Source organism: Pygocentrus nattereri, chromosome 3 (assembly GCF_015220715.1).
Source record: "Pygocentrus nattereri isolate fPygNat1 chromosome 3, fPygNat1.pri, whole genome shotgun sequence".
Lineage (NCBI taxonomy): Eukaryota > Metazoa > Chordata > Actinopteri > Characiformes > Serrasalmidae > Pygocentrus > Pygocentrus nattereri.
This window is the reverse complement of record NC_051213.1, coordinates 39,164,268-39,178,454: the sequence shown is the minus strand read 5'-3', so window position 1 is coordinate 39,178,454 and position 14,187 is coordinate 39,164,268. Positions and strand designations below refer to the sequence as shown.

Genomic DNA, 14,187 nt, shown 5'->3' with positions numbered 1-14,187 from the left:
TAGCCATTAAGGCAGTCAGAAACAGGGCGGGGCGGGACTTGCTTTGACCAAACAAATTGATAGATTCAGTAGGAAATCCCGGGAAATACACGTGCGAATTTTTTTGCACTGTCAACGCGAAACGTATAAACTCAGCCATGGAACACAACTATATTAAGCCTATATTAAGGGGAAAATGGAACTGAATAGTAATTTTAGGGCTGTAGTATTATTTTTTTTATTATTAGATATTAGATATATATTATTTGAGTTTGTTGCACTTAACTTTCAAAATATTTAAAATAAATGCTGCATAGTTTGCTATTATATTTTTAAAAGAAATGAATGTGTCCTTGTTCATGTCATTTAGTCAATGGTTAGGCTACTAATCAATTCCTAGTTTACTTTGGAGTATTGTTATTGCCACCTGCTGACCGTTCTTGGTATGGCTGTAGTATCTGTAGTCTCCTATGCTATAGAAGCAATAAGGTATGTGACTAGTTAAAAACAGGTATGGATTCCTGAACAGGCCTGCTAGTCCCAAGAGTTCTGGTAATCTGCACAAGCTTCTGAAATATAGGCTTATATTGGGTTTGTTTATCTCATGTCTGAATGTTGTTCATGTATTTCAACAAAATTCAACACAATCTATCATTGAAGTGACTAATTCAAAAGCAAAAACTCTTTGACAGTAATGAAGATCAGGGTTATACATAGACATATATCTGCACCCAGGGGCCAACAAGTTATGTGTTAAGTGTGTCGCATACATAGCACCCCCACCCTGCTCACCTCCTGAGCAGAGAAAAAAAGTTCAGGCTCAGGAATTTTTCCCACTATCACCCCTGCATGAGATGAATAGTGAATTTCTGGTTCATCAGTGTTTGGTAGACAGCTATGGAAGCTTTAAAAAGAAGCTGACCAAAGATTTGATGCAGAATTGAATGGATTTGTTCAGGATACATTTTGAAAACTGCTAAATTTTAGCACTCTGCTATTATAGGCCAGAGGGTCACAATTTGCCAGTTAGATGGGGTACAACCCCACATACCCTCACATATGGATGCATACTAAGACGTTCATTAAATTGCTTCAAAAAAACTGGGAGTCTCAGTCTTGTTCCCACTGCTTCTGACCTCTACTTTATCATTTCATCGTGGTAGTTGATCCCTCCACACGCTCCAATATTTTCTGCATAAGACCTTTTATAAACCGTATCAGATGAGTCTGGGCCAGGGAGTATTTTAAGTTGTTCCAATGAGTGGGACTTTGGGTTTCAAGTCAGTCCTTGGCTCACCTGCTCTGTACAATTTCAGGTACTTTCAGGACTCTTACGATTCTGTCTTGTTCAGATGTGTCTGGGTAGGGAACAGGTGAAACTGTGTAGGGCAGTGGATTCCAAGAACTGAAGTTGGAAACCACTGCTCTAGTCAAAGGTCAGTGTTTCTTAATCCTGGGTACCCACTGCTCTGGCCCATTTCAGCTATTCCGTGCTCCAACCCACCTGAACCAGCTCATGAAGGGCCTAATAGTCAGTTTAGGAGCTGAATCAAGTGTGCTGAGGTAGGCAATCGTTGAAACTGTGCCGGGATCTGGATCTCTAAACCCGGAGTTAAGAAACACTGCTCATTTAGTGTGTGTTTGGACATGTTTCAGTGTTAGGAAACAAGAGCTGTACCGTTTGATAGCAGGACATATGGGGACTTGGTCGCTTTGTTTGTTTTTCTCCTGTCTGGTGCAAACTTGGACATCGAGATGATTCATGCAGCAACATAATTCCCTTAACACAGTATTGTAATGATCAGAGGTGTGGGTGCGCAAAACTACATTCCAGTAAAAATATTTTACTTTAAGCAAATAAGAGCTATGAATAAATAACAGTTCAAAGAAACTTAAGTACTATACAGCTGCAGTGAACCTCCACAGAACCGGCGTGTTTTAGACGCTGTGCTTCTCTGGTATAAAATGAGTGAGCGGTGTGCGCAAAAGCAAGGAGTCCGGGCGCTGTAATGAACACAGTACAGGAAAAATGAAACTCAGAATACTCAGACAAAAATACAAATCCGTCCGAATTATATTACGTAAGTACACGGAACTGAGAACGTGTAGTTAGAGCCAGCTCTGGTAATGGTTAAGGAGGTTTATTTTGCAGGACCCTCATACACCCCGTCCTTCTTAATGCAGTGGTGGTGACGTTTTAGTCAAGTGACCTGATGTCATGCAATCGTGCGCTTCTGGATTTGGCTGGAGAAGATGGCGACCTCCTCAGGTTTGTCTCACAATATGTAAAATCGCAACTAATATTTCGCATGTTTTGCGCCGAAGGCTGCTTTCGAAACAGAGGGGCAGTTATTTTGCACCTAAGTTCCGAAATCAGTCAAGAGAGAGCGGCCGCAAGATGCCTAGATTTTTTTGTTTACTTAGTTCCTTCTGATAAGTGTGCCATCCTGACATCAGTGTGAGCTCAGTTGGGAGGTTCGCGCTAGCCGCATTAACGTTAGCTAGTGGTGTTGCTGGGTTAAATATTTAGGGATCTTTTAGTTCACTCCTTCTGATGCTGCAGCTTTTGAAGCGAAAAATAACATGTAAGAGCACAGACGTGTGGCACATCGTGAGTTCACCTTGCGCTACGAACTACAAATGTTGCAGTACTGCAGACCAAAATATCGCGCAAAACAAGCTCGACGCCTAGCTAGTTAGCTAAGCTAACTAACGGGTTATGTGTTGGGCGGGTAGCCGTGAGCACGGCAAGCACATGAGCTGTGCCTTGCTGTCAAATGACAAAATACCTCTTCGTTTGAATTCTCTTTATCTATGTTTCTAACCCACCCGTTGATACCCTACACTACAGGAGAAACTTAACAGCTGGGTTAGTCTGCTGAATTTGTAATTCCGCTAACGTTAGCCCGCTAGCCGTGTGTGTTTTGTTGTCTAATTTAGCTTAGCTTAGCTAGCACGCTCCACTATAGCCATGCTGTCCGCCGCTTTCGTAGCGACGACACATGACCGTATTCTTGCACATAGAATTAACTTGCACCTGTGCTTAGGACACGCCCGTGGTCATTTTGCTATCATGTACCCAACTAGGTAGGTCAGTCTGGATTTTCAGCTTTCGTGCCCGCGCACAAATAAACAGTACAAATCTAAGTTAGCTTATTAGCTCTATTTGCTAAGTTCCTTGACGCTATCAAAATTTGAGGAAGTGAGATCTGGCAAGGACACTTTACATTCAGACATAGTTACCAAAACTAGTACGATTGCATTCCGGTGATATTTTAAACGTTAGACCAGCTTCACTCTACACCCCACCTCACCCCACCTTTTTTCAGTACGAACGTGCCTCACCCAGTGTTTTAACTAGTTAGCTGCCTTTCTACAGGCCGCTGTGGCTTGCGTGCTGTAACAGCACCTATTATAAAATCAGCTGGGTTTCGAAATCACGTTAGTCACACTGGCCTGTAATACTCTTGAAATGTCTTTTAATTTATAGTTTAATTTCTGCTTTGCATGATAACTTGTGTTTCAAACTAGTAAAAGGGTCTCACTTCCTCTGGTAGTGGACTTTGCAATTTTGGGTTACTAGCAACCAAATTTCTGAGACTATCTACTGAGTTAAGAAAAAAGCTAGTGTTATGTTTTGCCACCAGTACAAAATGTTCACTGGATCTGTCGCTCTGACACCTGCTTATTGTCAATATGGTTTCGTCTGAGGATTGGCTTTAAGGACAGGTATTATGCAATGCGCTTCAAGTCACTGTTATTGGATGCCATCAAATATTCTAGTGTTCTGTTATTGTCCTGTCAGTTAATCATAATGTATGCTTTTATTTCATGAGTTACATGTGGATTTATGTCTTTATTACAGGAGTTAAAGTTCCACGCAATTTTCGTTTGTTGGAGGAGCTGGAAGAGGGGCAGAAGGGTGTTGGCGATGGCACAGTAAGCTGGGGTCTGGAAGATGACGAGGACATGACTTTAACACGGTGGACAGGAATGATCATTGGGCCTGCGAGAGTAAGCTTACGTTTTAGACCCACTTCATGCCAATTCATATTTTAAAGAAACAGCCCATCAAAAGGCTAATGAGAAATAGTGATTTGCTTATGGTTTATTGGATGCTTTGTGTTAGTCATCTGGCTTGTCTACGTGCTGAGGCCACTCTTTAATAAAATGCTAAAGTGAGTCTTTTAAGTTTGTATGTAAGCTTTGGCAGCAAAGTTGTGCACTACTTAAGATGGGGTTTTTCATAGACGTTAAATTGACCAGTCTTGTTGTGGGGTGGTGGTGCTGCTTGGATTACATGTAATTCATTATGTAGAAGTAATAATAGGGCAGGCAGTACACAGTCATTTCCTGTTTGCATAATATGGTTACATCCAGAACTGCATTACTAGTGCTGCTTTAATGGTGAACAGTAAGAACCAAACCATTAATCTTGCAAATTGATAATAACAGTGGGTGTGAAATTGTGTCTGGGTTACCTTTTTGAATGCATTAGGGAGTTTTAACAGATTAATTGTATCACTTATACAGGAAGTACATGAGAACACCTGTGCACAGATTAGCATTAAATAGAGGTCTCTTCAGCTATATATATATATATATATATATATATATATATATATATATATATATATATATATATATATATATATATATATAAATAATGCTTTCATATTGAGTATCTTGGGATGAAGTTAAATATGTTAAAGGTGGGCATTGATCATACATGTGCAGATTTGCTTAAAGATGCCCAAGGGAATGCTCTGCTCCAGGGGTGTTTAACTGTGTTTCTGGAGAGCTTTGGTGTCCATTTGGTGATATTTTTTTTTTTTTTTTTTTTTCCTTCACAAAACACACCCAGATAAGTAGAATGCGATTTGCCTGAGAAGGAAAATCTCAAGACTGTGCTCAACAGTGGTCTTCCAGGACTGGAGTTGAACATCCTTGCTCTACTCCAAAATACTAACATTCCTAGTAATGTACAAAAGATTGTCATCTCAGGTGGTAATATAATAGCATTTATGGATGACTTGTTACCTTGCATGTAGCTTTTCATCAGGTGTCACTTTATGTAGTTTTGGTCTTGGCCATTTATCACTGCCATTAATCACTGCATTGTAACTATCTAGTTTAGCAGGTGAATAGGATTGTTCATCATGTTGAATGTTCTAAAGAAAACAGATTAGGAACTGTCAGGAATGCTGAAAGAGTGTATATATAGCCATGAGATGTGTGGAAAAACATTCTCTGCCACTCTTGAAGAGGGTTTAGGCTAATTGAAGTATGGATTTTACATGTTAACTTTTTTTTTATTAGGAAATTCCTGAATAAGACATTTGTTGAATGAGTGGTTGTTTCTGTAATCACAATTGTACAATTAATCAGCAGTTGCCAAAACTCCTGTTTCTTCATCAGTGCTTAAAAATGTTCTTTTGTTTTTGTCCCTTAGACTAATTATGAAAACAGGATATACAGCCTGAAAGTGGAGTGTGGACCTAAATATCCTGAAGTACCACCAACTGTTAGATTTGTAACAAAAATTAGCATGAATGGAATAAATAATTCCAATGGGATGGTGAGTAGTCCTAAGATGTATTTTTATTTTTTTTTGGGGGGCACAGATTAATATTTTTTTGGACTGTTGTCAGTAAGTATTGATCAGGATGGTTTTATGTAGATGTGGGGGGGACAAATTTTGAATACTTGTTGAAATAAAAGAAAGCTTCAAATGGTTTGCGCAGCACTGTACTGCATATATATAGTGCAAAACGGTTGATTTTAGATTTTTAACAACTAAATGATAGGCCCCCTGGTTTCCTGGGTCCACATTTTTATTTTCATTTGTTGCTTCTTGTGGAGGGGGGATACATTTTACAAATGTATCTGATCAGTAATCACAGCAATTACAGGAATATGCTGCAGCTGAATTTTTTTAATTAGTAAAAGTAAAGAATTTGCTGAATATAATCTCAGTAAGATTTTTTTTTCTTCTTTTGCCCCAACCTGTCTCACCCCTTCTCCATTTCCCCTTTCATTTCAGGTGGATGCACGTAGCATACCAATTCTAGCGAAATGGCAAAATTCTTATAGCATTAAAGTCGTTCTTCAAGAGCTAAGGCGTCTTATGATGTCCAAAGAGAATATGAAGCTTCCTCAACCGCCGGAAGGACAGACGTACAGCAATTAATTGTAAATGATTGTTTTTGACCCTCTGTCTTAAACCTTACTCTCCTAGAAATGTCTCTTAAGTCATCAGAGAAAAAAGAAAAAAATAATAATAAAGAAAATTTACTCACTCCACACATGAACAGACAGCACTACAGATGCAGGATTGGACATTTCTAATAGTTTAGCTTCTCTGGAAAAAAAGAAATGCCTATAATGTGAGGCACTGTGTGAAATTCTATTTTAAGATTCAGTGCACAAATCTCCCTCCTCCAGTAACATTACGTTGACCATAAGCTTTATGTTTCTGAACCATTTTTATTTTTCTTGTAAGCAAAAAAAAAGGCATGGCAGAAAAGGCAAGGTCTAGCAGATCTTTTCCTTTTGAGTTATGACTGGACAACAAAACTAAATTTAAGATACATATATGACAGCATGCTGAAGAAAACTTACAAATATTTTGGAGGGATAAAAAAGTAAAACGGATGTGTAGTAAGTTTTAGTTTGCTGAATTTATTGGGTGTGTTGGTACCCCTCACTGATGATTGTTCTAAGGATTACTAAAGTGTGCCTGTAGTCTGCCTGTAGTATCACACGGGGGGAGGGGCTGGCTAGTGTGTGTTTTTTTTTTTCTTTAATTATTATTATTATTTTTTAAAAATATCTGTATTTGACACAATTGCAGTTTGTTTCAGTGCGGTATCTTTCTGACATGTAACAGATGCCCTGTTCTGTTTTAAATCAAACCATGTCAGGCGCATTAAAAAGTGACTCAACACCCTGAGCTCTAACTCTTGCTTGCACAACTCTTTCTTTTTCTCTCTCATTCAGTCTCTCTCTATCATTTCATTTATGAGCTCACTATACACACATTGCTAAATGTTAAATGTGCGTTACTGTATAATGCAATGAACCTTTGAGGATTTTCTGCATTATGCCATTAGGCCCTGATGCGCTTCTTCAGATTATTCTCACTGTTTAAAATTTGTACACCCGCACTGTATTGTATACTGATAAGAATTAACTATTGTTCCCCACTTTGTTAGAACTGCAGCAGGTGTGATGTGATGAATTGTGATTAGCCCATGTAACACTTAAGCAAGCCCTCGCTAAACTTTAATCACTTATCTGCTTGTGAGTCTAATTTTCAGTCATCTGGAAAAAGAACACTGTAATAAGGAGTAGCTAACATAGTTATTACATGTTAATAAGCTATGGAAGAACACTGAAAAGTGAAGTTACTGGGCAAAGGGTAGTTTTCTCATTGGTATGGATTTCTGAATTTCAAACCACTCAGTCACTTGCAAAGAGTGGACTTGATTAACAACAGTCTCTTTAATGCATCTCATGACGTGTTTTGGTCCCTTTTTATTTTGTCTCTTTTTTAAGATATATATTCTGGTTATGTTGAATTTGTGACACAGGGGCTGTATTCAGGATAATAAATCAAATATTGTGGAACACGAACTGTTCTCTTTTCATCACTTTATTTGCCCAGTAGCAGTAGGCCTTTAATTGTTCATCCCTGTGCTGTGCATCACCAGGAGTGGGATTTAAAACACTTTTATACTAAATGAGCAGATCCCAACCCTGGTCCCAGACTGTTCAGGTTTTCCCTTCTGCCATCATGACTGACCCAACTAATCAATAAGCTTTTCTTGAGCTAAACTGTATTAGAGCAGGTCTGCATCCAAAACTGCATACTACCATGCTATATAGTATGTCAAAATTATTGTAGTTATATTGAAGGTGTGCAGTAGAATGTGGCTTTGGATGGACCTCAGAAAAGGCGCAGAAGTGTTGGACAGGTATTTTACGACCAGGGTTGAGGACCTATCACCCAACCCACATCGATCAGACATAACATTACGAGCACCTCCTTGTTTCTGCACTCATTTTTTTTATCAGCTCCACTTACTATATAGGTGCACTTTGTAGTTCTACAATTACAGACTAGTCCATCTGTTTCTCTGCATACTTTGTTTCCCTGTTCTTCAGTGGTCAGGACCTCCATGCACCTTCACAGAGCAGGTACTATTTGGGTTGTGGATCATTCTCAGCACTGATGTGGTGGTGGTGTGTTGCGCTGGTCTGAGTGGATCAGACATAGCAGCACATTTATACATAAAATTGGTGCTTATGGTTGTGTTCAAAATAATAGCAGTCCAAGGTCAATCACTGTTTTTGGTATAAATTATATTACCACATGACAAGTTACCAGTTGTTGCAGTAGATTCTTAGAAAAACAACAGACTTGAGATATGTATGCTCTTGAGTCTGTATTTGAATAATTAAGTGAAAGGGGTGTGTTCAAAATAATAGCAGTGTGGAGTTCAATTAGTGAGGTCAATCATTCTGTGAAGAAACAGGTGTGAATCAGGTGGCCCTGATTTAAGGGTGAAGCCAGCACATGTTGTACATGCATTTCTCCTTGAAAGCCTGAGAAATATGGGTCATTCGAGACATTGTTCAGAAGAACAGCATACTTTGATTAAAAAGTTGATTGGAGAGGGTAAAACGTATAACGCAGTGCAGACAATGATAGGCTGTTCAGCTAAAATGATCTCCGATACTTTAAAAATGGAAAGCTAAACCAGAGACACAAGGAAGAAAAACGGAAGACTACCATTCGAATGGATTGAAGAATAGCCAGAACGGCAAAGGCTCAGCCAATAATCAGCTCCAGGATGACAGTCTCAAGTTATCTGTGAGTATTGTGACAGTCAGAAGACGCCTGTGTGAAGCTAATCTAATATCAAGAAGTCCCCGCAAAGTCCCACTGTTGGAAAAAAAGACATGTACTGAAGCGGATACAATTTGCCAAAGTACACATCAACTGGCCTAAAGAGAAATGGAGAAACATTTTGTGGACTGCTGAAAGTAAAATTGTTCTTTTTGGGTCCAAGGGCCGCAGACAGTGTCCAGTCAATGGCAGTCAGATGACCCCGAAACTCTGAATTCAAGTCACAGTACTCTGAAGACAGTGAAGCATGGTGATGCAAGCATCATGATATGGGCATGTTTCTCTTACTATGGTGCTGGGTCTACATATGTCAAAATACTGGAAGAGGCCATGTTGCCTTACGCTGAAGAGGAAATGCCCTTGAAATGGGTGTTTCAACAATACAATGACCCTAAAGACACCAGTAAACGAGCAAAATCTTGGTTTCAGTCCAAGGTTATGGAGTAGCCAGCCCCATCCCCGGACCTTAATCTGATAGAACACTTGTGGGGTGACATCAAAAATGCCATTTTTGAGGCAAAACCAATAAATAAATAAATAAAGAATATGAATTGTGGGATGTAGTCAAAGCATCCTGGACTGGAATACCAGCTGACAGATGCCAGAAGTTTGCTAACTCTATGCAACATAGATGTGTTTGAAAAAACTGTGGTTGTACAACTAAATATTAGGTTAGTGATTCACAGGAATGCTAAATCCTAAAAAAAAGTACATATCTTGAGTTTGTAAAGACAAATGCAGACACTTGCTATTTTTCTGAACAGCCCAATGTTAATTTTTTTTGTTATTTTCTGTAAAGTAGTTAAAAATTATATACTTTTCTCTTCACGTTTTGATTTAGAAAACAGTGTGCAATGTTCTCAATGCATGGAAATTATAGTAAAGATTTTGTACTTAACTCATGTTTTTGAACACATTTCTATTATTTAGAATGCTACTGTATTTTCTTAATGGTTCTGTGGAAATAAATGCCTACTGCTCAGATAAATATTTTTTTCTGGTGCCTAAAACTTGCACAGTATTATAGGTCCCTCAAGTGCATTAACAGTTTGTGCATCATTGCTGTACCTCCACAGATAGCTAGGTAACAGGTGGCAGTCTTGTGCATGTATACTTGCAGTGCCAGAAATTTCCAACTGTATCTATTCCTGATTTAAGCTTTAATGATGTGCTGTAACACAATGCGTGCAGATCAGATGCATCAGTCTCACCTCGCTCGTGCAAGATGTGTCATCTTTCTTTCAGGGAAAATGCTGTCACCACTTTCTGTCTTATTTCTCCTCTGTCTTTCCAGTAAACTTGTATTGCTTGTGCAGTGAGGAAAAACTCAAAGAAATCCTTTAACAGCTATCTGGCAAGCAGGTCATCTTTCAGTAGCATATATGGAGCGAGTTTGGAGCAGCCTGTCCCAAATGATCAGGAATAGCATGTTCGAGATTTGCAAAAAAAGGAGCATGATGTGGACCCAGGTCATCCCACCTTTTAAGACATCTACACAAGGCAATTCAACACCTAAAACCTGGTTCCGGTTCTTTGTGCATTATTGTAGCAGATTTTCTCTTAACATTTTCTCCCAGCAACCACTAAGGGGTGCTATGTGCACAGTCAGAGGTTTTAAGAAGGCTTTGTTGAATAGATTTTCTTTGCAGGCCACACCACCTGGGGGCAGTAGGTGAGCTTAGGAAAATCTTAAAAGAGCAGCTTAATTCTGTTAGACTTTCCAGAAAGGGGAGACAGGCTTCACTGACCTTGCCAAAGGGAAGTATGACAGTGGCACTAGTGTCAGAGCCCTTGCCTCATGTCCTCTCTTTGTTCTGGAGCCGCCTATGTGTGTGTGTGGTAGTGTCTGTGCGCATAATTGAAGCATTATTCTCGGCACTTGTAAGTCATTTGTTTGAGACTGAGAGATCCTTTCATCTTCATTTTGCCACTGCTGGGAAAATACATGACTGGCAGACTTCTGGCAGACTTCTGCTGAATCCAATCCTGCCACTGAGCCCATTTAGCTTGGCTGTTTGACAGTTACATCTAGAAGCTTAAGACTAGTATTATTTTATTTGTCATTACTTTTTTTCTATGATACAATGTTCTATTGACCTGCAGAAAGCTTTCCTAAATACATGTAATCTGTAAAACATCACAGATGATAAGAACTATACATTATGTACTACTGGTTATGTTTGATACACAGGTTAGATTTACGTTTTGGCTTGTTGGTGTTTAAGTAGTCTTTCTAGCCTTCTCCATTTGTGTCAGTTATAAGCAGGCCTGGAATCTCAAACAAGTTTGTATTTACAGTGAAGCACCTATTTTAGTGGAAACCAACTGAGTCCCCAGAGGGCCAGAGCCTACCACAGTTTAGTCAAACACATCTACTAAACCTGGTAATTAAACAGATGGACTCCAACCCTCCAGGAACAAATCTGGGCTCCCCTGGCCTACATAAATGTGTGAAAGGTACTGAGAGTGAGAAAAGCATTTGTGAGCATCTCTCTCTCTCTCTCTCTCTCTCTCTCTCTGATTTACCCTTGTGAATTTCTTGTTTTGCTGAGCTATCATCCATTATATTTAATTACATATTAATATGGGTGTTAATATCAATACTACAGCTACTAACTGCTACATCAGGCAATAAAATAATAATAATAAAAAATCCTATTAAAAAAGTATTTTTGGTTTATTGGTCTCCACCCAATAGCAATATTTTGTATGCCACGTTTGAGAAACACTTCGAAGATAACACCTCTACTGATAGTCTACAATGTGTCCACGTTCACCTCCTGGTGGAAAAGGAACTCAGCGCCCAATTTGGGAAAAGAAAATATTAATCCGAGAAGACGAAAAACGAACAGAACAAATAAGCTGTGTACAAATTCCACTGGGAGTTGTTTATCTGGGGGAGCGGGTGGTATGCCAGCAGACTTCATGTCTCTGTCGAGTAAGAGCGACGAAATTACTGGATGTTTTTAATTATCGCCAAGCTACGGTGAAGCAGCTCTCGCGAGACCTTCGCGCGTCTCCTCCTTGGCTCAGCGGGAAGCAGGTCGGTGCTGTGTGTGCGCGCGTGGAGCAATGTATTTAGCTCTCTGTGGGGACGAAACGTCCCTATAATAATAAAACGCAGTTTGAGCAATTGAACTCACAGCAGACATTGTGGCGACTTGTGGTTGCTCCCTACAAGAAAAAAAGTTACATTTACAGCTAAAATATTGTAAAAGGCAAAAGATTCCCAAAATGTCCTTTTGGTTCCCGAGGTAAAGGTCAGTGAGTTTTGATTAGCACAGCAGCATTTAGCAACAGTAATAAAACATAAGCAGGAGGGAATACCTCACAACGACAAGAATACCAACGCGCGCGTGTGTGTGCGTGCAACATATACGTGCTCTTTTTAGGGAGTAAAATGAGCGTTTTTGCTCACGGCTGAGGAGAAAGGAAATGGCTAATAAAACCAAAAACGGAAAGCTAAGTGTTGCGTGATAGAAAGAGAGAAATACGGAAAGCGAGGGGGATAAAAAAGGGAGGGGCGAAAGCATTCTGATCCACTTAAGTGCACTCAAAGTAGAGTATTGTTTAGTCTCCTCTTCACTGGATTTGAAAAATATCAGATTGGATCCCAAATTCTCTGGTCTTTTCTGGCCCTGCAGACACTTCAGCAACTACCTTAATAGAACTTGTCTTTAGTAGAACTCACAAGGTTGGTCCACAGTTCTGTTGAAAGACATCATTTTAAGATTTTTTGTGATCATTAGAAAATGTGGCAACATTTAGACTTTCATATTTTGTCAGAAGCTCTTTTTCCAAATCAAAGGCAGTTTATGCTCTTGGCTGGCAAACAGCTGCTTTTCTAGGCTGTGAGTTGTAGCTGGTGAAACACACACCACAGCAGTCATCATTTGAATCTGTATTGGTTAAGAACAGTGTAGAACAAGAGTCACTCTAGGTGAGTGAAATAATAGTGGAGTCATCATACTAGTCAAATACTAGTACATCCAACTTTAGAAGCTCCTTTCAGTTCCAATGAGTGCAGTGTGTTGTATCCCACCCAAAAGCAACTATCCCTCTTTAAAATGTTCAGCAATCAGTGACAGGGGACATAAAATAGATGAGGTTGTGGACACGTTACAATGGATAACAGCATTAAAAACAAAAACATAAAAAACTGATAATATGCATTAAATGCTCGATCAGATTGCTGCAGTGGCAATGGTGATGGTGAAGGTGGCCAGGGCCTACAGGATGTAGGACAATACAGGGAAGGAAAGAGGAGGCAGTTCTCACTGGGCAAAATGAACCTGTCAGCTTGTGAAGCCCTGACAGTGAGTGTGAATCCAGAAGACAACCAAAGCTGTACCTTATTATGAATTTATATTATGAAGTTTTGAACTGTAGTCCATGTCATTGTTTTTTGAATTGATGTATTTATTCATGTATTTATTTAGACCAGTTTTAGCACCAGTTGTCATGGTAGTGTACTAAATATATTTAGTATACTTGATGCTTTAGATTGTAGCATCCTTTCTAGCCAATGAGAGCAATGACAGTTGGTTTTCTTATGGACCCCAAGGTACAGACAGCATGTAGGACTCCTGGGGCAAAAATCAGTTTGTATACTCTTGAATAATCTTGAAATTCATTGCTAATTATAACAACCTGATGATCCATTCATGCTGTGGTTGATCCTTCACATGGCTACTAAGGTTTCAGCTGAGCATCCATATGACCACATGAAAATGTTGCCAATTAACCTGAGGGGTTGGAGCAGTTTGCAGGGAGGGGAGAGAGAGACAGAGTGAGTGAGAGAGTGAGAGAGAGAGGAGCCAGGATGTTTCCATGGCTCTTGTGGCCTTGGAAGAGCATAGCTGTGGTGTGAGCTCATCAGTGCAGCCAGTTTGTGCTTTCTCAGCATTGCTCTTTTCCCAGCCTCAGAACGTCAATGTCCTACTACAGCGTCATGCAGGCCCCTCTCCTCACCATGCCTTCCTCCTTTCCATTCTTTCTGCATGTTTAACTCTTTCTCTCTCTCTCTTTCTCTCTCTTTCTCTCTCTCTCTCTCTCTCTCTCTCTCTCTCTCTCTCTCTCTCTCTCTCTCTCCTACTGTTTAATCTGCCATGTTATGTCTTCAGATGATGTTGGTGTTGGCAATAGAGATCGTACCTGGATGGATCCAGTCATTATAAATTGATAGTAAATCAGTCCCCAAAACTATGTTGAAAATGCACGTGATAAGTTTTCAAACCTGACTCACAAACATTTAGTAATTTAAATGTAATTACTTAAATGATTTGCCTACTATTTAA

General features: G+C 39.6%; 1 protein-coding gene across 3 annotated transcripts; it reads left to right on the top strand.

The window, feature by feature from the left end:
* Positions 1-2,126: 2,126 nt before the first annotated feature.
* ube2v2 (ubiquitin-conjugating enzyme E2 variant 2) lies at positions 2,127-7,614 on the top strand. Of its 3 annotated transcripts, none has more exons than XM_017718282.2 (4): positions 2,127-2,248; positions 3,845-3,993; positions 5,432-5,557; positions 6,023-7,614. In XM_017718282.2, the coding sequence occupies exons 1-4, from the start codon at positions 2,233-2,235 to the stop codon at positions 6,167-6,169; spliced, it is 438 nt and encodes a 145-aa protein (XP_017573771.1). In that variant the 5' UTR covers positions 2,127-2,232; the 3' UTR covers positions 6,170-7,614. The 3 variants fall into 3 exon arrangements, with proteins under 3 accessions (XP_017573771.1, XP_037393260.1, XP_037393261.1); XM_037537363.1 differs by lacking the exon at positions 2,127-2,248 and adding an exon at positions 2,466-2,564; XM_037537364.1 differs by lacking the exon at positions 2,127-2,248 and adding an exon at positions 3,686-3,708.
* The last annotated feature ends 6,573 nt before the right edge of the window (positions 7,615-14,187 follow it).

Excerpts from the sequence above, each read along its gene's own strand:
- ube2v2 (XM_017718282.2), top strand. Across the intron at positions 3,994-5,431 it reads TGATCATTGGGCCTGCGAGA|ACTAATTATGAAAACAGGAT; the intron begins GTAAGCTTACGT and ends TTTGTCCCTTAG. Across the intron at positions 5,558-6,022 it reads TAAATAATTCCAATGGGATG|GTGGATGCACGTAGCATACC; the intron begins GTGAGTAGTCCT and ends CTTTCATTTCAG.